Genomic DNA, 23955 nt, shown 5'->3' with positions numbered 1-23955 from the left:
TGGAAGATGTGCCTGCTGCTGCTACTGCTAAGTCGCTTCAGTCGTGTCCGATTCTGTGCGACCCCATACATGGCAGCCCACCAGGCTTCCCCGTCCCTGGGATTCTCCAGGCAAGAATACTGGAGTGGGTTGCCATTTCCTTCTCCAGTGCATGAAAGTGAAAAGTGAAAGTGACGTCGCTCAGTCGTGTCCAACCCTCAGCGACCCCATGGACTGCAGCCTTCCAGGCTCCTCCGTCCATGGGATTTTCCAGGCAAGAGTACTGGAGTGGGGTGCCATTGCCTTCTCTGGAAGATGTGCCTAGTTCTTCAAATAGGGAAACACCAACTAAAGGCCACTGCTGCTGCTGCTGCTAAGTCGCTTCAGTCGTGTCTGACTCTGTGCGACCCCATAGATGGCAGCCCACCAGGCTCCCCCATCCCTGGGATTCTCCAGGCAAGAATACTGGAGTGGGTTGCCATTTCCTTCTCCAAAGCATGAAAGTGAAAAGTCAAAGTGAAGTCGCTCAGTCGTGTCTGACTCTTTGCAACCCCATGGACTGGATCCCACCAGGCTCCTCCACCCATGGGATTTTCCAGGCAAGAGTACTGGAGTGGGGTGCCATTGCCTTCTCCAAAAGGCCACTAGGGTGAGGATTAATCAGGGAAACATGACACCACCAAAGGAACAAAATAAGGCACCATGAACTGGTCCTAATGAAATGGATATCTATGAACTGTCCAAAAAGGAATTCCAAATAACCATCTTAAAGAAGCTTAGTGAGCTACAAGAGAACTCAGACAACTAAACAAAATCAGGAAAATGATGCACGAGAAGTTCAAGAAAGTCATGGAAATCATAAAAAAGAACCAAAAAAAAAATTCTGGAACTGAGGAGAAGAAAGAATCACTGCATTCAAAGACAGGTCACTTGAAATTACCCAGAGGAAAAAAAGGAAAAAAGATTATAAAAGAGACTTATGGGACACCATATACAAACCAATATACACATATGGGAGGAAGTCTCAGAAGGAGCACAGAAAGTAAAAGGGGCACAAAGCTTATTTAAAGAAATAATGATGGAAAAATTCCTAAATCTGGAGGAGGAAATGAAAACCTGGATCCTTGAAGCCCAAAGAAATGCAAATAAAGTAAACATAAAGAGATTTTAGCCAGAAAGATTTGTATAAAATTCTCAAAATTCCAAGACGAAGAGAATTTTGAACATACCATGAGAAAAGCAAATCATCAAATAAAAGGAAACTCCGATAATACTATGAGCAGATTCCTCATCTAAAACCTTGAAGGCCAGGAGAAATTGGGATGATATCTTCATGGTACTGAAAGGAAATAACTTCCAATCAGGAATACCATATTAGACAAAGTAATCCTTCAGAAATGAGGAGAGATAAAACTTTTCCAGACAAACAAACCTGAAGGAATTGATCACCAATAGACTTGGTTCAAAAGAAATATTAAAAGAAAGCATACTAAGTGAAGTAAGCCAGACAGGGAAAGACAAATGTCATATGAAATTTGCTTATATGTAAAATCTCAAAAAAGAAACAGATGCAAATGAACATAATTACAAAACAGAAATAGACCCACAGACATAGAAAACAAACCTATGATAACCAAAGGGGAAAGTGGAGGAGGGATAAATTAGGATGTTGGGATTAACACATACACATTACTGTATATAAAATAGATAATATGTTGATGTATGGCCAAAAAATCAAAATGTTGTAATTATCCTTTAATTAAAATATATAAAAAATAGATAGCCAGTAAGGACCTACTGTATAACACAAGAAAGTGCACTCCATCTTTTATATAAGCTATAAGGGAAAAGAATCTTAAAAAAGTGTATATATATGTATATATACAGAGAGAGAGAGAGAGAGGGAGAGAAGAGTCAAGATGGTGGAATAAAAGGATGCAGAATTCATGTCTCTTCACAAGTACATCAGGAATACATATACAAATATAATGATTCTCACAGAGCACCTGCTAAACACTAGTGGAAGACTGTGGACAACTAAAAGAAAAGAAAACTGTCCTTGAAACTGGATAGATTGAAAGAAGTGAAAAAAGAAAAGAGGAATCAAAAAAGGGACCAGTAACTCTGGCAGGAAGCTGAAGGTGAAGAGAATAAGACAAAAAGGAAAAACAAATATCATATATTAATGCATATACACGGAATCTAGAAATATGGTATAGTTGATCTTTTTGCAGAACAGAAATAAAGACACTGACATATAGAACAAATGTATGGGAGGAGGAAAAGGGAAGTAGGATGAATTGGGAGACTGGGATTGACATACATACACTGCTATGTGTAAAACAGGTAACTAATGAAAATCTGCTGTATGGCACAGTGAACTCCACTCATTGCTCTAACCTAACTAGGTTAGTGGTAACCTAACTAGGAAGGAAATTTTAACAAAGAGGGGATATGTGTAAACATTTGGCAGATTCACTTTGCTGTACAGCAGAAACTGATGTAGAAGTGTAAAGGAACTATATTCCAATAAAAAAGAATATATGTAACTGAATCACAGTGCTGGACATCTGAAACTAACATGACATTGTAAATCAACTGTACTTCAATAAAATAAGTAAATAAATCAGTAAGACATGCTAAAAGAGGGTCAGTCCAGTTCAGTTAAGTCATTCAGTTGTGTCTGACTCTTTGCAATCCCGTGGACTACAGCACGCAAGGCCTCCCTATCCATCACCAACTCCTGGAGCTTACTCAAACTCATGTCCATTGAGTGGATGATGCCATCTACTATCTCATCCTCTGTCGTCCCCTTCTCCTTCTGCCTTGAATCTCTCCCAGCATGAGGGTCTTTTCAGATGAGTCAGTTCTCTGCATCAGGTGGCCAAAGTATTGGAGTTTCAGCTTCAGCATCAGCTGCTACTGCTAAGTCACTTCAGTCGTGTCCGACTCTGTGTGACCCCATAGATGGCAGCCCACCAGACTCCCCCGTCCCTGGGATTCTCCAGGCAAGAACCCTGGAGTGGATTGCCATTTCCTTCTCCAGTGCATGAAAGTGAAAGTGAAAGTGAAGTCGCTCAGTCATGTCTGACCCTCAGCGACCCCATGGACTGCAGCCTTCCAGGCTCCTCCACCCATGGGGTTTTCCAGGCAAGAGTACTGGAGTGGGGTGCCCTTGCCTCCAGTAAATATTCAGGAATGATTTCCTTTTGGATGGACTGGTTGGATCTCCTTGCAGTCCCAGGGACTCTCAAGAGTCTTCTCCAACACCACAGTTCAAAAGCATCAATTCTTCGGTGCTCAGCTTTCTTTATATTCCAACTCTCATATCCATACATGACTACTGGAAAAGCCTTAGCTTTGACTAGACAGACCTTTGTTGGGAAAGTAATGCCTCTACTTTTTAACATGCTGTCTAAGTTGGTCATAAGTTTTCTTCCAAGGAGCAAGCGTCTTTTAATTTCATGGCTGCAGTCACCATCTGCAGTGATTTTGGAGCCCCCCCAAATAAAGTCTGTCACTGTTTCCATTGCTTCCCCATCTATTTGCTGTGAAGTGATGGGACCAGATGCCATGATCTTAGTCTTCTGAATTTTGAGTTTTAAGCCAACTTTTTCACTCTCCTCACTTTCATTACGAGGTTCTTTAGTTCTTCTTCACTTTTTGCCGTAAGGGTGGTTTGATCTGCATATCTCAGGCTATTGATATTTCTTCAGGCAATCTTGATTCCAGCTTGTGCTTCTTCCAGCCCAGTGTTTCTCATGATGTACTCTGCATATAAATTAAATAAGCAGGGTGACAATATACAGCCTTCATGTACTCCTTTCCTGATTTGGAACGAGTCTGTTTTTCCAAGTCCAGTTCTAACTGTTGCTTCCTGACCTGCATACAGATTTCTCAGGATGCAGGTCAAGTGGCCTGGTATTCCCATGTTTTTCAGAATGTTCCACAATTGGCTGTGATCCACACAGTCAAAGGCTTTGGCATAGCCAACAAAGCAGAAATAGATGTTTTTCTGGAACTCTCTCACTTTCTCAGTGACCCAACGGATGTTGGCAATTTGTTCTCTGGTTCCTCTGCCTTTTCTAAATCCAGGTTGAACATCTGGAAGTTCATGGCTCACATATTTGTGAAGGCTGGCTTGTAGAAGTTTGAGCATTACTTTGCTAGAGTATGAGATGCGTGTAATTGTGCACTACTTTGAGCATTCTTTGGCATTGCTTTTCTTTGGGACTGGGGCTTCCCTGGTGGCTTAGAGGGTAAAAGCATCTGCCTGCAATGCAGGAGACCTGGGTTTGATCCCTGGGTCAGGAAGATTCCCTGGAGATGGGAAGGGCAACCCACTCCAGTACTCTTGCCCGAAAAATTCCGTGGATGGAGGAGCCTCGTAGGCTACAGTCCATGGGGTCACAAAGAGTCAGACACGACTGAGACACCACACACGTTCTTTGAGACTGGAATGAGAACTGACCTTTTCTAGTCCTGTGGCCACTGCTGAGTTTTCCAAATTTACTGGCATATTGAGTGTAGCACTTTCACAGCGTCATCTTTTAGGATTTGAAATAGCTCAACTGGAATTCCATCACCTCCACTAAGTTTGTTCGTAGTGATGCTTCCTAAGGCCCACTTGACTTTGCATTCCAGAATATCTGGCTCTAGGTGAGTGATCACACCATCATGAAGACCTTTTTTGTATAGTTCTGTGTATTCTTGCCACCTCTTCTTAATATCTTCTGCTTCTGTTATGTCCATATCATTTCTATCCTTTATTGTGCCCATGTTTGCATGAAATGTTCCCTTGGTATCTCTAATTTTCTTGAAGAGATCACTAGTATTTCACATTCTGTTGTTTTCCTCTATTTCTTTGCATTGATTGATGAGGAAGGCTTTCTTATGTCACCTTGGTATTCTTTGGAACTCTGCATTCAAATGGGTTTAGCTTTCCTTTCCTCCTTTGCCTTTCATTTCTCTTCTTTTCACAGCTATTTGTAAGGTCTCCTCAGACAACCATTTTGCCTTTTTGCATTTCTTTTACTTGGAAATGGTCTTGATCCCTGCCTCCTGTACAATGTCACAAACCTCCGTCCATAGTTCTTCAGGCACTCTGTCTATCAGATCTAATCCTTTGAATCTATTTCTCACTTCCATTGTATAATTCTAAGCGATTTGATTTAGGTCATACCTGAATGATCTAGTGGTTTTCCCTACTTTCTTCAATTTAAGTCTGAATTTGACAATAAGGAGTTCATGATCTGAGTCACAGTCAGCTCCCAGTCTTGGTTTTGCTGACTATATAGAACTTCTCCATTTTTGCCTGTAAAGAATATGATCAATCTGATTCTGGTATTGGCCATCTGGTTATGTCCACGTGTAGAGTCTTCTTTTCTGTTGTTGGAAGAGGGTGTTTGCTATGAGCAGTGCATTCTCTTGGCAAAACCTATTAGCCTTTGCCCTGCTTCATTCTCTACTCCAAAGCCAAATTTACCTGCTACTCCAGGTATTTCTTGACTTCCTACTTTTGCATTCCAGTCCACTATAATGAAAAGGACTTCTTTTTGGGGTGTTAGTTCTAGAAGGTCTTGTAGGTCTTCATAGAACCATTCGACTTCAGCTTCTTCAGCATTACTGGTCAGGGCAGACTTGGATTCTGTGATATTAAATGGTTTCCTTAGAAACAAACAGAGATCATTCTGTCGTTTTTGAGATTGCATCCAAGTACTGCATCTCAGATTCTTTTGTTGACCATGACAGGTATTCAAGTTGAAATTAATGGATGTAAACAATATGAAAACCTGAAAGTATAAACCCAAATTTTAAAGATAAGAATATAACCCAATTCACAATATTCTACTGTAATAGTGATGTGTAAATCACTTTTAACTGTAGTATGAAAGTGAAAATACAAAAGTATTTAAAATTACTTTATGTACAATAATTTATTAATGGATACATAATCTAAAAATCTATAAATTATGACATCAATAACATAAAATGGAGGGGTAAGGAAAATTAAAATGTAGTTATTGTATATAGTCAATGTTACTTTGCTAGCTTCAAACAGACTGTTATGTTTTATATAAACTTCAAGAAAAAGACCCCAAATATGCAAAGTAATGTTGAAAAAGAAGAGCAAATTGGAAGATACCACACTTTCTTAAATAATATAATATGAAATATAATATAATGTGAAATATATTATAAATATAATATGAAACTATAGTAACCTACAGTATAGTTCTGGCATAAAAGCAGACATATAGACCAATGAAATAGAATAATGAGCCTTGAAAAAGTACACACATTTGTGGTCAGTTAACCTTTGACAATGGGGTCAAGATTACACAATGGGAAAGTATAGTCTTTTCAATACATGATATTGGGGGAAATCGATATCCACATGCAGAGAAACTGGGTTCTTATCTCACACAGTGTACAAAGACCAACTCAAAATGGATTAGAGACATAAATGTAAGACCTATAGCTGTAAAACTACCAGAAGAAAATGTAGGGGGAAAGCTACTTGGAATTGTCTCATCTGGGCAGTCATTTGTTTGGATATAACTCAAAAAGTACAAGCAACGAAAGCAGAATAGACAAATGTGATTGCAGAATGCTAAACAGCTTTTTCACAGCAAAGGAAACAATCAAGAAAGTGAAGAGACAACCTACAGAATTATATGAAGATATTTGTAAACCATATATCTAATAAGGAATTAATGTCCAAAATAAATAAGGAACTCATACTACTTAAGAATTAACCCAATTTTTAAAGGTCAAAGTACCTAAATAGACATTTCTTAGAACATGACATATAAATGGTTAAAAGATATATGTAAAGTTGCTCAACATCACTATCACCAAGGAAATGCAAATCAAAACAACAATGAAATATCACCTCACACCTATTAGGATGATTATTACCAAAAAATGACAAAAAATAGTAAGTGTTGAGAAGAATTTGGAGAAAAGGGAACCCCTTTATATTGTTCGTAGTAATGCAAATTAGTGCAGCTATTATGGAAAACAGTATGTAGGTTTCTCAAAAAATTAAAAATAAACTACCATATAAATTTGTCAACTGCCTGGTTGAGTGTCCCAGGTATGCTCAAACATTCATACAAAGCCCCTTTTCAAAGACTTGGAGTAATATTGGTGCTTGGTGTTTTAAAGTAATCTCTGCCTAATCGTTAGCTAACCAAAAAGCTAACTAAGCAGTGTGTTTGGTGTCCACACTCGACAAATGATAAAGATTTAACAGAAATGGGTGGAAAAAGTCAGTAAACAAACTAACAACAATAACTAAAACAAATAGCAACAACAACAAATTGGGTAGGAGAGAGAATGTGATTTCCAGAGATGCTATATTACTTAAACTGTCCAGTTTTCAACAAAAAATATGAGCTATGTAAAAAAAACAAGAAAGCATGACCCATACCCAAAAAGAAAAACAAAAAAGTCCGAATATGGCTTCATAAAGACTAATATTTGAATATTTATAGCAGCTTTGTACATACCAGCCAAAAGCTGTAAACAACCTAAATGTTTGTTAACTGACAAATGACAAACCAATTGTGACATATACATACAATGGAGTACTACTCAGCAATAACACACAGGAATGAACTACTGATACATAAATCATCCCTATCCTCCAGGTATATCAGGTTCTTTCAAGACCTCTAGCATGCCTCATAATCCAGGCCTCTGCACTTGCTATTCCCTTTGCTGGACACATTCCCCTGCACCTTCACATGACTGGGTCATTCTCATGCTCCAGGTCCTGAGATCTGGTCCAGATAAATGCCATCTCCCCAAAAGACCCTCCTTAACCACACCCAGAGTGGCTCTCCTTGGTTGTTTGCCTCTCCCCTCAGTTTGTTTCACTCGTGCCACTTGCTAATAATTCTTCATATTTTGTGATCATGCTACTTCTTTTTGGTTGCCCATAGAATAATAGTTACCAAGTGTGTCAATTAAAAAACAACACTACCAGTAATTCTATTTCTGAATATATATCCAAAGGAAATGAAATTAGTATATCGAAAAGATATCTGCCCTGTCATGTTCATTGCAACATTATTTACAATAGCCAAGATATGGAAATATCAAAGTGAAATATCAACAGGTGAATGGATAAAGAAAATGTGAGAGGTACACAGATACTTACCCAGAAACACACAGACACACACACACACACACACACAATGGAATATTATTTAGCTTAGATAAAAAGAAGGAAAGTGTGTAATTTGTGACATGGATGAACCTGAAGGACTTTATGCTAAATGAAATGAACCAAGGACAAAAAGACAAATGCTGCATGCTCTCACTTATATGTGAAATCTAAAAATGTCAAACTCATAGAAGCAGAGAATAGAATGGTGGTTGCCAGAAACCTGGGAGAGAGTGAAGTGGGGAGGTGTTGATCAAAGAGTACAAAGGTTCAGTTGTGCAGGATCAATACATTCTGGAAATATGATACAACACTGTGATTGTCGTTAATAATACTATATTGTATACTTGAAGTTTATGAAAAGAGTAGATCTTAACTGTTCTTATCACACATAAAAAATGGAAACTATGTGAGGTGATTGATATGTTAATTAGATTGAGTGTGGTACTCATTTAACAATATATTCATATATCAAAATATCATATGTATACATATACCTTAAACATATACAATGTTTGTCAATTTTATCCCAATAAAGTTGGAGAGAAAACCAGCTCACATGGATTGAATAAGTACTGTGTTAGGTGGAATTAAGACACCATCCCTGGCCTCAAGGAGTTTATAGGCTAAATGGAAATAGATGATAGATAGATAAACAAATAAATGCCATTGAGTAGAATAATTGTTAGTATGGAACCTGCACCAGTTCTAAATGGGCCTTTCTCCTCAGTACTCTGTGGAAACCATTTTTTGTCAAGATAACCAGCAATCTCCATGTGCTATTCCACTATTCTTACCATACTCAGCTTGTGAGCAGCATTTCAGTTTACTAATTCTTCCTTCTTGAAACATTTTATTCATTTTGCTTTTAGGACACCAAACTCTCCTTCTACCTCACTAGGCATTCCATCTCAGTCTCCTCTTGGTTTTCCTTCTCTTCTCAATTTCTGCATGTTGGAAGGTCCCAGAGTTTTGTTTTGATTTTCTCATTCAGCTTTTTCTGTCTATATTTGTTTCCTGCATGATTGCATTGTCTCACAGCTTTAAATATCTTTTAAATATGAAGATGATATCCAAATTTGTATATCTGGGAGTATTATCTTCCTTTTTCCCATCTTAAACTCACTGCGCAACAGTTCTCCTTAGATGACTCAAGGAAATCTACAATTTAAAATGTACAAATACCCTAGATTGCCTATTCCTCCTCAATCTGGTTTTCCTCTGGTCTCCCTCATCTAAGTAATTGGCAATGTTTTTGTTGTTGTTCAGTCACTAAGTCATGCCCAACTCTTCATGACCCCATGGACTGTTGCATGCCAGGTTCCTCTGTCCTCCACTGTCTCTGGAGTATGCTCAAATTCATGTCCATTGAATTGGTGACACTATCTTAAATATCTCATCCTCTGCCACCCCCTTCTCCTTTTTTCTTCAGTCTTTCCCAGCATCAGGTTCTTTTCCAGTGAGTCAGCTCTTCCCATCAGGTGGCCAAAATATTGGAGCTTCAGCTTCAACAATAGTCCTTTCAATGGATATTCAGGGTTGATATCCAATCTCTTTGCAGTCCAAGGTACTCTCAAGACTTCTCCAGCACCACAACTTGAAAGTATCAGGTCTTTGGTGCTCAACCTTCTTTACAGTCCAAGTCTCACATCCATACATGATTACAGGAAAAGCCATAGCTTTGCCTATATGGACTTCGTCAGCAAAGTGATGTCTCTGCTTTTTAATATGCTGTCTAGGTTGGTCATAGCTTTCCTTCCAAGGAGCAAGCGTCTTTTAATTTCATGGCTGCAGTCACCACCATCTGCAGTGATTTTGGAGCCCCCCCAAATAAAATCTGCCACTGTTTCCATTTTTCTCTATCTATTTGCCATAAAGTGATGGGACAAGATGCCATGATCTTAGTTTTTTGAATGTTGAATTTTAAGCCAGCTTTTTCACTCTCCTCTTTCACCCTCATTGAGAGGTTCTTTATTTCCTCTTCACTTTCTGCCATTAGAGTGATATCATTGCATATATGAGGTTGTTGATATTTCTCCCAGAAACCTTGATTCCAGATTGTGTTTCATTCAGCCCAGATGAATTGACAGTACCAGTCACCTAGTTAGTAAGGTCAAAAACTTTCAGATCATCCTTGACTATTTGCTTTTTCCCTCATATCTAATTCATTAGCAATTCCTGTTAGCTGTATGTGCACATTATATGCTGAACCTGCTAATTCCTACTGCTACCTTACTAGTTGAGCCAGCATCATCTTTTACTTGAGTGGCTACAGGAGCTTCCAAACTATTATCTTTACTTTTCTTCTTGCCTGACAACAGTTTGTTCTCTGCAGCAGCCAGAAAGATATACAATCTTTTAAAACTGGAAATCAGATCATATCATTCCCTATGATCTAAATTTCCAGTGACTTCTCTTAATTTTTAGAAGAAAATTTACATTTTATTTTGCATTATATGGTCCGCACATATGTTTTTTATCTCATTTATGAACATCACTATCTCTATGCACCCTTTGTTCTCTGCTCTGATCTCACTGGTTTTGCTGTTTCTTATAGATGTCAAACTTACCCAAGGGCCTTTTCATTTGCTGTTTTCTTGGTCCTAAACATTCTTCCTCCAAACTTTGCAGTTTCACTCCTTCATTCAGATCTCTGCTAAATGACATCTCTTCATAGAGACCTTCTCTGAGTACTTTATTTAAATAGATCTTTTTCCTCCTCCATTACTGTCTGTCCTTTAAACTGCTTTATTTTATTCATATCACTTGCTGCCATTAATATTTAACAGCATGTTTATTGTCTGTCTTTCTCAATAGAATATCAGATCCACTTTCTTCACCAGCCTCTAGAACAATTCCTATATATTGCATGTGTTCAGTAAATACTTGTAGAATAAATGAGTGGGTGTAGAGGGAATAATGAAGAGAAAAAGATCACCCAGCTTAAGGGATCACCTCCTTAGGAGATGATATAGCATTTAGGGAAAAGTGGAAGGGAACATTCAATGCTTACCCTGTTGTTCCATAATCTCATTTTAATTGGATAAACTCACTTATTTGTCTATTCACAATCTCCCCAAATACACATCAGAAAATATAATTTCTATGCCAGCAGAAAATTTTCACTCTGTATCCCATAGTATCCAGCATATCATATGTCCTCAATAAATATGTGTAATAAATGAATGAACTAGGTGTTGGTAGACCTGAGATAAATGTCATCTTGGCTCCTAGCTTGCTGAATAACTTGGGCTAATCATTTCCTTATTCTGGGTCTTAATTTGCCCCTCTGTGTGATGAGGTCTTCATGCCAGAAGTTCACCAATGGGATCACCTACCCTAGCCATACCTTTTTTTTTTTTAACTGAGATATAATTCGTACGACATAAAATTCACCCTTTTCAAGGGTAGGTCAGTGCATTTAGTATATTCATAAGCTTGTGCAACAGTCTAATTCCAGAACATCTTCATCATCCAAAAAGCGCCTTGTACCTCCCAATACTCCCCTCCTCCTTCATTCCTTATAATCACTAATTTACTTTCTGTCTCTATGGGTTGCCTATTCTGAGAAAATTTCATATAAATGGAATCATACAATCTGTGGTCTTTTTTGTGGCTGGCTTCTTAGGATAATGATTTCAAGGTTCATCCATTATGAAGTATGTATCAATACTTCATTCCCTTTTATGAATGAGTAATATTGTATTATATGGATATAACACATTTTGTTTATCATTCATCATTTGCTGGATACTTGGATTGTTTCCACTTTTTGCTATAATACTGCTATGAACCTTTATGCACAGATTTTTTATGTGGATGTATGTTTTCAGTGATTCTTGGTGTATATATAGGAGTGGGATTTCTGGGTCATACAATCACTGTATATTTTATCTTCGAGGAATCATTTTGAGGCTATTTTTAAAATCAGGTGCACCATTTTACTTTCCCACCAATAATGTATGACAATTCCATTTTCTCTGCATTTTCGTCAGCACTGTCTTTTGTGTCTTGATTTAGTAAAATTGTATATGTTCAAGTTACACAAAGTGATGATTTAATACACATATACCTAGTGAATTGATTATTACAGTCAAGCTAATAGACATGTATTTATTTATTTATTTATTTTAATGACAGTACCTTAAATCCACTCTCTTCGCAAATTTCCATTATTCAATGCAGTATTGTTAGCTATACTCATTATGGTATACATTAAATTTCTATACTTATTCATCCTATATAACTACAGCTCTGTATCCTTTGGCCAACATCTCCCTATTTTCTCTATCCTCTTGCTCCTGGTAACCACTGTGCTCTCTGCTTCTAAGTATTTGACTTTTAAGCATTTCACATATAAATGAAGTTATGTAATTTTTTTCTTTATTTGTCTGGCTTATTTCACTTAGCATAATATCTTTTTTTTTTTTTGGGCTCTTTTATTTTATTTTTTATTTATTTTTTTTTATTCTTCCAATTTTATTTTATTTTTAAACTTTACATAATTGTATTAGTTTTGCCAAATATCAAAATGAATCCGCCACAGGTATACATGTGTTCCCCATCCCGAACCCTCCTCCCTCCTCCCTCCCCATACCATCCCTCTGGGCCGTCCCAGTGCACCAGCCCCAAGCATCCAGCATCAAGCATCGAACCTGGACTGGCAACTCGTTTCCTACATGATATTTTACATGTTTCATTGCCATTCTCCCAAATCTTCCCACCCTCTCCCTCTCCCACAGAGTCCATAAGACTGTTCTATACATCAGTGTCTCTTTTGCTGTCACCGGGTTATTGTTACCATCTTTCTAAATTCCATATATGTGCGTTAGTATACTGTATTTATGTTTTTCCTTCTGGCTTACTTCACTCTGTATAATAGGCTCCAGTTTCATCCACCTCATTAGAACTGATTCAAATGTATTCTTTTTAATGGCTGAGTAATACTCCATTGTGTATATGTACCACAGCTTTCTTATCCATTCATCTGCTGATGGACATCTAGGTTGCTTCCATGTCCTGGCTATTATAAACAGTGCTGCGATGAACATTGGGGTACACGTGTCTCTTTCCCTTCTGGTTTCCTCAGTGTGTATGCCCAGCAGTGGGGTTGCTGGATCATAAGGCAGTTCTATTTCCAGTTTTTTAAGGAATCTCCACACTGTTCTCCATAGTGGCTGTACTAGTTTGCATTCCCACCAACAGTGTAAGAGAGTTCCCTTTTCTCCACACCCTCTCCAGCATTTATTATTTGTAGACTTTTGGATCGCAGCCATTCTGACTGGTGTGAAATGGTACCTCATAGTGGTTTTGATTTGCATTTCTCTGATAATGAGTGATGTTGAGCATCTTTTCATGTGTTTGTTAGCCATCTGTATGTCTTTTTTGGAGAAATGTCTATTTAGTTCTTTGGCCCATTTTTTGATTGGGTCGTTTATTTTTCTGGAGTTGAGCTGTAGGAGTTGCTTGTATATTTTTGAGATTAGTTGTTTGTCGGTTGCTTCATTTGCTATTATTTTCTCCCATTCTGAAGGCTGTCTTTTCACCTTGCTAATAGTTTCCTTTGATGTGCAGAAGCTTTTAAGGTTAATTAGGTCCCATTTGTTTATTTTTGCTTTTATTTCCAATATTCTGGGAGGTGGGTCATAGAGGATCCTGCTGTGATGTATGTCGGAGAGTGTTTTGCCTATGTTCTCCTCTAGGAGTTTTATAGTTTCTGGTCTTATGTTTAGATCTTTAATCCATTTTGAGTTTATTTTTGTGTATGGTGTTAGAAAGTGGTCCAGTTTCATTCTTTTACAAGTGGTTGACCAGATTTCCCAGCACCACTTGTTAAAGAGATTGTCTTTAATCCATTGTATATTCTTGCCTCCTTTGTCGAAGATAAGGTGTCCATATGTGCGTGGATTTATCTCTGGGCTTTCTATTTTATTCCATTGATCAATAATTCTGTCTTTGTGCCAGTACCATACTGTCTTGATAACTGTGGCTTTGTAGTAGAGCCTGAAGTCAGGTAGGTTGATTCCTCCAGTTCCATTCTTCTTTCTCAAGATCGCTTTGGCTATTCGAGGTTTTTTGTATTTCCATACAAATTGTGAAATTATTTGTTCTAGCTCTGTGAAGAATACTGTTGGTAGCTTGATAGGGATTGCGTTGAATCTATAAATTGCTTTGGGTAGTATACTCATTTTCACTATATTGATTCTTCCAATCCATGAACATGGTATATTTCTCCATCTATTAGTGTCCTCTTTGATTTCTTTCACCAGTGTTTTATAGTTTTCTATATATAGGTCTTTAGTTTCTTTAGGTAGATATATTCCTAAGTATTTTATTCTTTCCGTTGCAATGGTGAATGGAATTGTTTCCTTAATTTCTCTTTCTGTTTTCTCATTATTAGTGTATAGGAATGCCAGGGATTTCTGTGTGTTGATTTTATATCCTGCAACTTTACTGTAGTCATTGATTATTTCTAGTAATTTTCTGGTGGACTCTTTAGGGTTTTCTATGTAGAGGATCATGTCATCTGCAAATAGTGAGAGTTTTTAACAGACCCATCACAAGCATGGAAATTGAAACTGTAATCAAAAATCTTCCAGCAAACAAAAGCCCCGGTCCAGACGGCTTCACAGCTGAATTCTACCAAAAATTTAGAGAAGAGCTAACACCTATCCTGCTCAAACTCTTCCAGAAAATTGCAGAGGAAGGTAAACTTCCAAACTCATTCTATGAGGCCACCATCACCCTAATACCAAAACCTGACAAAGATCCCACAAAAAAAGAAAACTACAGGCCAATATCACTGATGAACATAGATGCAAAAATCCTTAACAAAATTCTAGCAATCAGAATCCAACAACACATTAAAAAGATCATACACCATGATCAAGTGGGCTTTATCACAGGGATGCAAGGATTCTTCAATATCCGCAAATCAATCAATGTAATACACCACATTAACAAATTGAAAAATAAAAACCATATGATTATCTCAATAGATGCAGAGAAAGCCTTTGACAAAATTCAACATCCATTTATGATAAAAACTCTCCAGAAAGCAGGAATAGAAGGAACATACCTCAACATAATAAAAGCTATACATGACAAACCCACTGCAAACATTATCCTCAATGGTGAAAAATTGAAAGCATTTCCTCTAAAGTCAGGAACAAGACAAGGGTGCCCACTTTCACCATTACTATTCAACATAGTTTTGGAAGTTTTGGCCACAGCAATCAGAGCAGAAAAAGAAATAAAAGGAATCCAAATTGGAAAAGAAGAAGTAAAACTCTCACTATTTGCAGATGACATAATATCTTCTAGATTCATTCGTATTATAGCAAATGAATGGCAGGAGATTTTTCTTTTTCTTTTTTTTTTTTTTAGATCTTTCTTTTTTAAGTCTGAAACAACCAACCAAAGTTCATCCACTGATGGATACTTAGGTTGTTTCCATATCTTGTTATCTTTTAATTCTAGCCATCCTAAATGGGTGTGAATTCATATTCATTTAATCCTCATCACTTCTCATAGAACAAGCGTTAGAGGCTTAGAGAGGGTGTGTAGTTTGCCTAATTCACACAGCTAATGAATTACAGAAAAACAACTTGCATTCGTCTTATTCCAGAGCTCATTTATCTACTGTAATATTGTACTCCCTATAACCTCTTTGAACATTGTTCTGAGAAAGAACAAATCCCTCTACTCACCACTGTTTCCCAGTAGCATTTCATTATCTTACCTCTAAACTTGTTATTCCCCTCATATATAGTATTATAATGAGTCCTTTCACTATCATCATGGACTCCCTCCCACCTCCATATCTAAGCCCTGTGCGTTCCACTCCCTTAATAGCCCTTGAATCTGTCTCTCTTTGCTGCTGCTGCTGCTCCAGTTTAGATCCAGCAGCCCCCATTTGGTCTCCCTACCTCCAGTCTCCTCCAGTCTCTCTGGTTCAGTCTACTCTTCGTCATGAACCTAAGGGCATATTCAAAAAACACATGTGATAGTGCCACTTTTCTGGGAAAAAAAGTCATGGTCCTCTGCAGCCCAATGATAAAACTCATATTCCTGAACATGGCATTCATGATATAGCCCCACCCTACCTTAATAACTCTTCTCCAACTACTCACACTTTTTATCTAAAATTGGTTCCTATGCTCAAACCACACTAAATATTTTCTTTTACATTTTCTTAAACAAACCTTGAACTTTCATTCTTTCAAGTTGCTCTCTCTTTGAAATTCCCTTTCCCTCTTTTTCCATCTATTGCAATCCTTCAATATTGCCTCTTTCACAGTATTACCTCTTTCACAAAATTTTCTTCAACACCACCAGAAAGAATTAGCACTGTCATTCTCGTAGTGCTTATTTGCATGATTCTACCTGTATTATAATCATTGATCTATTTCTCCTGCTGGAATAGTGTGCAACCTCTTAAAGCTATTCCCCATCACTTGCCTACACTTAGAAGAGAGGCCTCTAGTTGGCCACTTGCCTATTTATGAGGCCTCCTTTTCTGATACCTATTCACTCCTAGTTCTCTGCAGTTTCTGAAGCTGGCTTTTGTGTTTTCCCATGGAAATAGATGGCTGGTTAGAGAAAGGGGATGATGCTGAACAGGAGCAATGAACGCTGTCTTCAGAAAGAGTATGTACTCTGAAAACAGACTTCAAGCTATGAAAACTGGCTCTACCATATTAGTTTTGTGACACTGAGACTTTTAGGGCCTTCGATTTCTTATCTATAAAATGGGACTAATAACAGTTTACAGAGTAGTTTTGAAGATTATGAGAGATAATCCATGTAAAGCACTTAGAACAGGCCCTGACACAAAGAAAGTGTTTAAATAAAGGTATCTGTTTTCATTATTATTATCATTGTCATTATTATAATTATTACCATTTTATCATTATTATTCAGCATATCCCAGAGCCTTGAAATGGTTTTCGTGGCAGAATAGCCTAGTTCCAAATCCCTATTGCTGCTATCATTATATGTCTTATTTCCAAGCCAGGAAAAGATCCTTTCCAATGTGGAAGGTAGTGGCCTGAGACTGTGTTTGTGGATCATCTTTATGAGACTGGACCTTCTTTTACTGTATTGAGATGGTGATGATACCATAGAGCATGACCAATCGCTGTTGTTTTCCCTAAATGAGAACAGGGACGGGAATTTCCTAGAGTTTCTTCACCAAAAGAAAGCATTCAGACAGAAACATGTAACTGAGATGTTAGACTCAAAGCATGTGGGAGAATGAGTTTATATCACTTCATGTGTGACACAAGAATTTACTTCATACTTTCTAGAAGGTATGTGTGTTTGAGGTTAATCCTAAGTGCTGGAGGTTAGATGGCCTCTGCCACAAGGCATCTTCTGGAAGCATGTGATCTAATTACATTGCACTTTTGAGCTATGTCAGTAGTATTATTATTAATGAGTCTTTGATTTTTTTGTTTGACTAGTCTGATAGCAGTTGTACTAGAGTTAATAAAAGCAGGGCTATGTATCTACCCTGGGACCAAAGTAGGGGAGCTATAGAGGAACTCCTTGGCTCTAACCCTTATGGTGGTAGCAGCAGTGCAGTCATCAATAAAAAGCTCCCAAGAAAAAGAAAACTCCTGGGGAAAAATTCTTTGAAACAAGACTTACTCTTTCTTTCCCCATGGAAACTCTTGCCCCACTGCCTACTGAGAACATAATAGTATAAATAATAACTAGCAATTATTGAGTGTTTATTATGTACCAGGCACTGAAATAAGTATAATACCTCATGTAATCATCACCACAACCTCATGAGGTAGGTACTATTATTATTTCTTTTACTGAGGAAAAAATTTAAGATATAGAGAGATTATGAACTTGCCCAAGATCTCACAGTTGGTATGTAGCACAACTGGCTCCAGAACCTGCAGTTCTTTTAAAATTTTATTGTGGAGAGTTTCAAATGTAAAAGGAAATTGTATATTTGATAAAAATATACAGTATAACATACAGCATAACATATTCCACATGTCCATATTGCCCAGCTTCAACATTTACAACTACATGCCCAATCTTGTTTCATCTATACGCTTACCTATTTCCCTAAAACAGACATCATGTCATTTCATCCATAAATGCTTCAGTATGTACCTGTAAAAGATGAAGACTCTTTTTTAACCAAAATCTCAATACCATTGAAATGGCAACCCACTCCAGGACTCTTGCCTGGGAAATCCTATGGACGGAGGAGCCTGGTAGGCTGCAGTCCGTGGGGTCGCTAAGAGTTGGACACTACTGAGCGACTTCACTTTCACTTTTCACTTTCATGCACTGGAGAAGGAAATGGCAACTCACTCCAGTGTTCTTGCCTGGATAATCCCAGGAATGGGGGAGCCTGGTGGGCTGCCATCCATGGGGTCGCACAGAGTTGGACACAACTGAAGCAACTTAGCAGCAGCAGCAGCAGCAGAAATACCATTATCATACATAAAAGAAAAGAAACTAAACAAAATAGTAATTCCTTAAAAGCAGTAACTATCTGGTCAGTGTCCTAATTTTCCTTCTTACATTTAAAAAAAATTAATCAGGATCCAAATAGGACCCATTTGTTTTAATTGCTTGACATAACTCTCAGGTCTCATTTAGCTAACCAGAACCTCTGTTCTTAACCAGTACACTCTGATCCAGGCTTTCTATTAACAAGGAAGGTGACAATTTCCATATGGCAGGAGTTCTCAATTAGGGGTTCATTAACAGATTCAGGGGGCTCTATGAATCTCTTAAAATTGGTTTTCAAAATTTTACATGTATTTGTGTAGGTTAATTTTTTAGGGAGAATATCCTTGGCTCTCATTAGAGTCTCAAAGCTTTAATTAAGACATAAGACAACTGAAAAGCATATGCTATTGTCATAGGAAATTGTAAACCACAATAGCTAGGGGAAGGCCATAAAGTGGCTATTGAGGATGGAAAAAGAAGTTAAATTCAGTTTAGCACATTACACTGAAGTATTAGAGATATTTATAAATAACTTTTTTTCCCTTTATTTTATTTTTAAACTTTACAAATTGTATTAGTTTTGCCAAATATCAAAATGAATCCGCCACAGGTATACATGTGTTCCCTATAAATAACTTTTGAGATAAATAGAAATAGTTGATTATTAACTGATGTCTGTATTTGAAAGTAATATAATCTTGGCATATTGTGGTTTTGCTGAATTGTGGTCATGAAAATAATCAGATCTTGAATTGAATTCCTTGTGTTATGAGACCTGTGTCTCCACATGAAGTGAGGTAGCTAGAGACTGATTTTTGTGGGATATCATTGATTTGTTCCATAACAAAAGCTCCTTTGAATATGTATATAATTTTGCAATCTTATGTCTACATGTCTAAAAATGAAAAGGTGATAAAGGTTGTCATTAATCTTTCCTCTACACCAACTTTTCCTAGATGAAATTCAACATAGAACACCCAATGGTACTATCAGCAGCAGCATAGAACCCCCCAAGCCACCACAATACCCCAAAATGCCTATGCAAAAAAGTGTGGAAGCAGATCCTGGGAGGAAGTCCCCAAGCAGGCTTGTTTCAGATGTCAAGTTGGAGACCTGCCTCGAGGTGGACGTGGGGAAGTTGGTGTCTAGGCTGCAGGATGGAGGGACCAAGGCCATACCAAAGGCCAGCAATGGACCTGTGCCAGGCCCTGGGACCACTAAGGCCCCCTCTTTCCACATAAAGAGATCAGCACCTCGGCCCCTGGCTCACCACAAGGAGGGTAAGTGCTTGGGAATTCCATGAGGAAGAGAAATGACCTCAACTACTTTGCACCTTGAAACACCTATGAGGTTGTAGGTATTTAAGTAGAAATCTGTTCGGGTTTATTACTACTAATGTTGAAATCCTCTTTGCGACCCTATGGACTATAGCCTGCCAGGCTTCTCTATCCATGGGGATTCTCCAAGCAAGAATACTGGAGTGGGTTGCCATGCCCTCCTCCAGGGAATCTTCCCAACTCAGCGATTGAATCCAGGTCTCCCACATTGCAGGCAGATTCTTTACCAGCTAAATCATTTGGGAAGCCTAAGAATACTGGAGTAGGTAGCCTATTCCTTCTCTAGGGGATCTTCCTGACCCAGGAATCAAACCAGGGTCTCCTGCACTGCAGGTGGATTCGTTACCAGCTGAGCTACCAGGGAAGCCCAAGAATATAGAAACCATTCACAATAATCACTAGAATGTATGCTTTATGAGGGAGGGATTTTTGGCTGTTTTATTTACTTCTATGTCCCAAGTACTTAGCACAATGCCTGACTGTCACATAGTAGGTACTCATTGTTTGTAGAATAAATTAATAATAATGATATTATTTTTCCATTATAGGTTATTACAGGATATTGAATATAGTTCCTTGTGCTATATAGTTTGACCTTGTTCATCCATTCTATATATAATAGTTTGTATCTGCTAATCCCAGATTCCCCATCCATCCATCCTCCATATGACTCCCCCCTTGGCAGCCACAAGGCTGTTGTCTATGTCTATGACTCTTTTAAGGTTTCATGAAATAAGTTCATTTGTGTCATATTTTAGATTCCATGAATACTAGTGATACCATATTTGTCTTTCTCTTTCTGACTTACTTTACTTAGTATGATAATCTCTAGTTCTATCCATGTTTCTTCAAATGACATTTAGTTCATTCTATTTTTATGTTTGACTAGTATTCCATACAATGTATGCATACATATATATATACACACACACACACAGAGTGAGAGAGGATTCCCAGGTGGCCCTAGTAGTAAAGAATCTGCCTGCCAATGCAGGAGACACACGAGACTCAAGTTTGATCCCTGGGTTGGGAAGATCCCCGGGAACAGGTAATAGCAACCCACTTCAATATTCTTATCTGAAAAATTCCACAAACAGAAGAGCCTTGCAAGCTATAGTCCATGGGGTCGCAAAGAGACACAACTGAGTAACTGAGCATGCACACACAGAAACACACACACACACACACACATATTCTTTATCCATTCATCTCTCGATGGACATTTAGGTTGCTTCCATATGTCTTGGCAATATAAATAATGCTGCTGTGAACAGTGGTGTGCATGTATCTTTTTGAATTGATATTATTTATTAATATAATTTTTGCTGTCATTTATTTATTTCTACTTCCGTATGCATTATGGCATGCTCGCCACCAAGAATTTAGTTTCTGTCCATCACCATACAGTTTATTCCCTTTACTCATTTCACCCCCTCCTTCCCCTCTGGTAACCATTGCTCTGTTCTTTCTATTTGCATGTTTGTTTTGTTTTAGTTTGGTTTGTTCATTTATTTTGTTTTTTTTTTTCATTGATTAATTTTTGTCTTTTTTCCACATAAACAAAATCATACAGTATTTGTTTTTCTCTTCTTTCACTTAGCATAATATGCTTAAGGTTCACCCATGTTGTTGTGAATGACAGTATTTCATCTTTTTTTGACACAGTAGTATTCCTTTGGATATATCATATCTTTACTTATTCATCCATTGTTGGGGACTTAGGTTTTCCCCCATATCTTAGCTATTATAAATAATGGTGTGATGAACATAGAGTTGCATATATTTTTTGAAGTAGTATTTTCATGTTATTTGTATAATATCCAGAAGTGGAATAGCTGTATCATATGGTAGTTCTATTCTTAAGTTTTGAGGAATCTCCATACTGTGTTCTATAGTGGCTATACCAAGTTACATTGCCACCAACAGTATAAGAGGGTTCACTTTTCTCCACATTCCTTTCCAAAATTTGTTATTGTCTTTTAGGACATAGCCATTCTGATGGGCGTGATGTGATATCTCACTGGGGTTTTGATTTGCATTGTCCTAAGTGAAGAAAAACTAAAAAGCCTCTTGATGAAAGTGAAAGAGGAGTGAAAAAGTTGGCTTAAAGCTCAACATTCAGAAAATGAAGATTATGGCATCTGTTCCCATCACTTCATGGGAAATAGATGGGGAAACAGCAGAAACAGTGTCAGACTTTATTTTTGGGGGCTCCAAAATCACTGCAGATGGTGCTGCAGCCATGAAATTAAAAGACACTTACTCCTTGGAAGAAAAGTTATGACCAACCTAGATAGCATATTGAAAAGCAGAGACATTACTTTGCCAACAAAGGTCCGTCTAGTCAAGGCTATGGTTTTTCCAGTGGTCATGTATGGATTTGAGAGTTGGACTGTGAAGAAAGCTGAGCACTGAAGAATTGATGCTTTTGGACTGTGGTCTTGGAGAGCACTCTTGATAGTCCCTTGGACTGCAAGGAGATCCAACCAGTCCATTCTGCAGGAGATCAGCCCTGGTTGTTCTTTGGAGGGAATGATGCTAAAGCTGAAGCTCCAGTACTTTGGCCACCTCATGCGAAGAGTTGACTCATGGGAAAAAACTGATGCCGGGAGGGCTTGGGGGCAGGAGGAAAAGGGGACGACAGAGGATGAGATGGCTGGATGGCATCACTGACTCGATGGATGTGAGTTTGAGTGAACTTCGGGAGTTGGTGATGGACAGGGAGGCCTGGCGTGCTGCAATTCATGGGGTCGCAAAGAGTCGGACACGACTGAGTGACTGAACTGAACTGAATAATTAATGATCTTGGACACATTTTAATATTCCTGTTGGCTATCATTATGTCTTTTTTGGGAAAATGTCCATATAGCTCTTCTCTCCATTTTTATTTATTTTTTAATTTAAATTTATTTATTTTAATTGGAGGCTAATTACTTTACAATATTGTATTGGTTTTGCCATACATCAACATCAATACACCATGGGTGTACACGTGTTCCCTATCCTGACCCCCCTCCCACCTCCCTCCCCATATCATCCCTCTGGGTCATCCCAGTGCACCAGACCCAAGCATCCTGCATCCTGCATCGAACCTGGACTGGCGATTCGTTTCTTATGTGATATTATACATGTTTCAATGCCATTCTCCCAAATCATCCCACCCTCTCTCTCTCCCATGGAGTCCAAAAGACTGTTCTATACATCTGTGTCTCTTTTGCTGTCTCGCATACAGGGTTATCATTACCATCTTTCTAAATTCCATATATGTGTGTTAGTATACTGTATTGGTGTTTTTCTTTCCGGCTTACTTCACTCTGTATAATAGGCTCCAGTTTCATCCACCTCACTAGAACTGATTCAAATGTATTCTTTTTAATGGTTGAGTAATATTCCATTGTGTATATGTACCACAGCTTTCTTATCCATTCATCTGCTGATGGACATCTAGGTTGCTTCCATGTCCTGGCTATTATAAACAGTGCTGTGATGAACATTGGGGTACACGTGTCTATTTCAAATTTGGTTTCCTCAGTGTGTATGCCCAGCAGTGGGATTGCTGGGTCATAAGGCAGTTCTATTTCCAGTTTTTTAAGGAATCTCCACACTGTTCTCCATAGTGGCTGTACCAGTTTGCATTCCCACCAACAGTGTAAGAGGGTTCCCTTTTCTCCACAGCCTCTCCAGCATTTATTGCTTGTAGACTTCTGGATCACAGCCATTCTGACTGGTGTGAAATGGTACCTCATTGTGGTTTTGATTTGCATTTCTCTGATAATGAGTGATGTTGAGCATCTTTTCATGTGTTTGTTAGCCATCTATATGTCTTCTTTGCAGAAATATCTATTTAGTTCTTTGGCCCATTTTTTGATTGGGTCATTTATTTTTCTGGAATTGAGCTGTGGGTGTTGCTTGTTTTTTTTTTTTTTTTCTTTCTTTCTTTTTTCTTTTCTTTTATTATTTTTTTTCTAATTTTATTTTATTTTT

At 38.0% G+C, this 23955-nt stretch overlaps 1 protein-coding gene across 7 annotated transcripts in view; it reads left to right on the top strand.

Annotated features, from left to right (window-relative positions):
* Positions 1-23955, top strand: part of OPHN1 (oligophrenin 1) — a 726794-nt gene that overhangs the window by 577669 nt on the left and 125170 nt on the right. For 5 of the 7 annotated variants that reach the window (XM_086388458.1, XM_086388460.1, XM_086388456.1 and 2 more), the window contains one exon: positions 19591-19914. The exons of the other annotated variants lie outside the window; for them this stretch is intronic. In XM_086388458.1, coding sequence (XP_086244584.1) covers positions 19591-19914 — 324 coding nt within the window. The remainder of the gene's footprint in view (positions 1-19590; positions 19915-23955) is intronic. 7 annotated transcript variants of the gene reach the window in all.

The sequence above is a fragment of the Bos grunniens genome, chromosome X (genome assembly GCF_055505025.1).
Source record: "Bos grunniens cultivar Pamir isolate PY7600 chromosome X, Bosgru_T2T1.0, whole genome shotgun sequence".
NCBI lineage: Eukaryota > Metazoa > Chordata > Mammalia > Artiodactyla > Bovidae > Bos > Bos grunniens.
The sequence above is the reverse complement of the archived record's forward strand: the minus strand, read 5'-3'. Positions and strand labels throughout refer to the sequence as shown.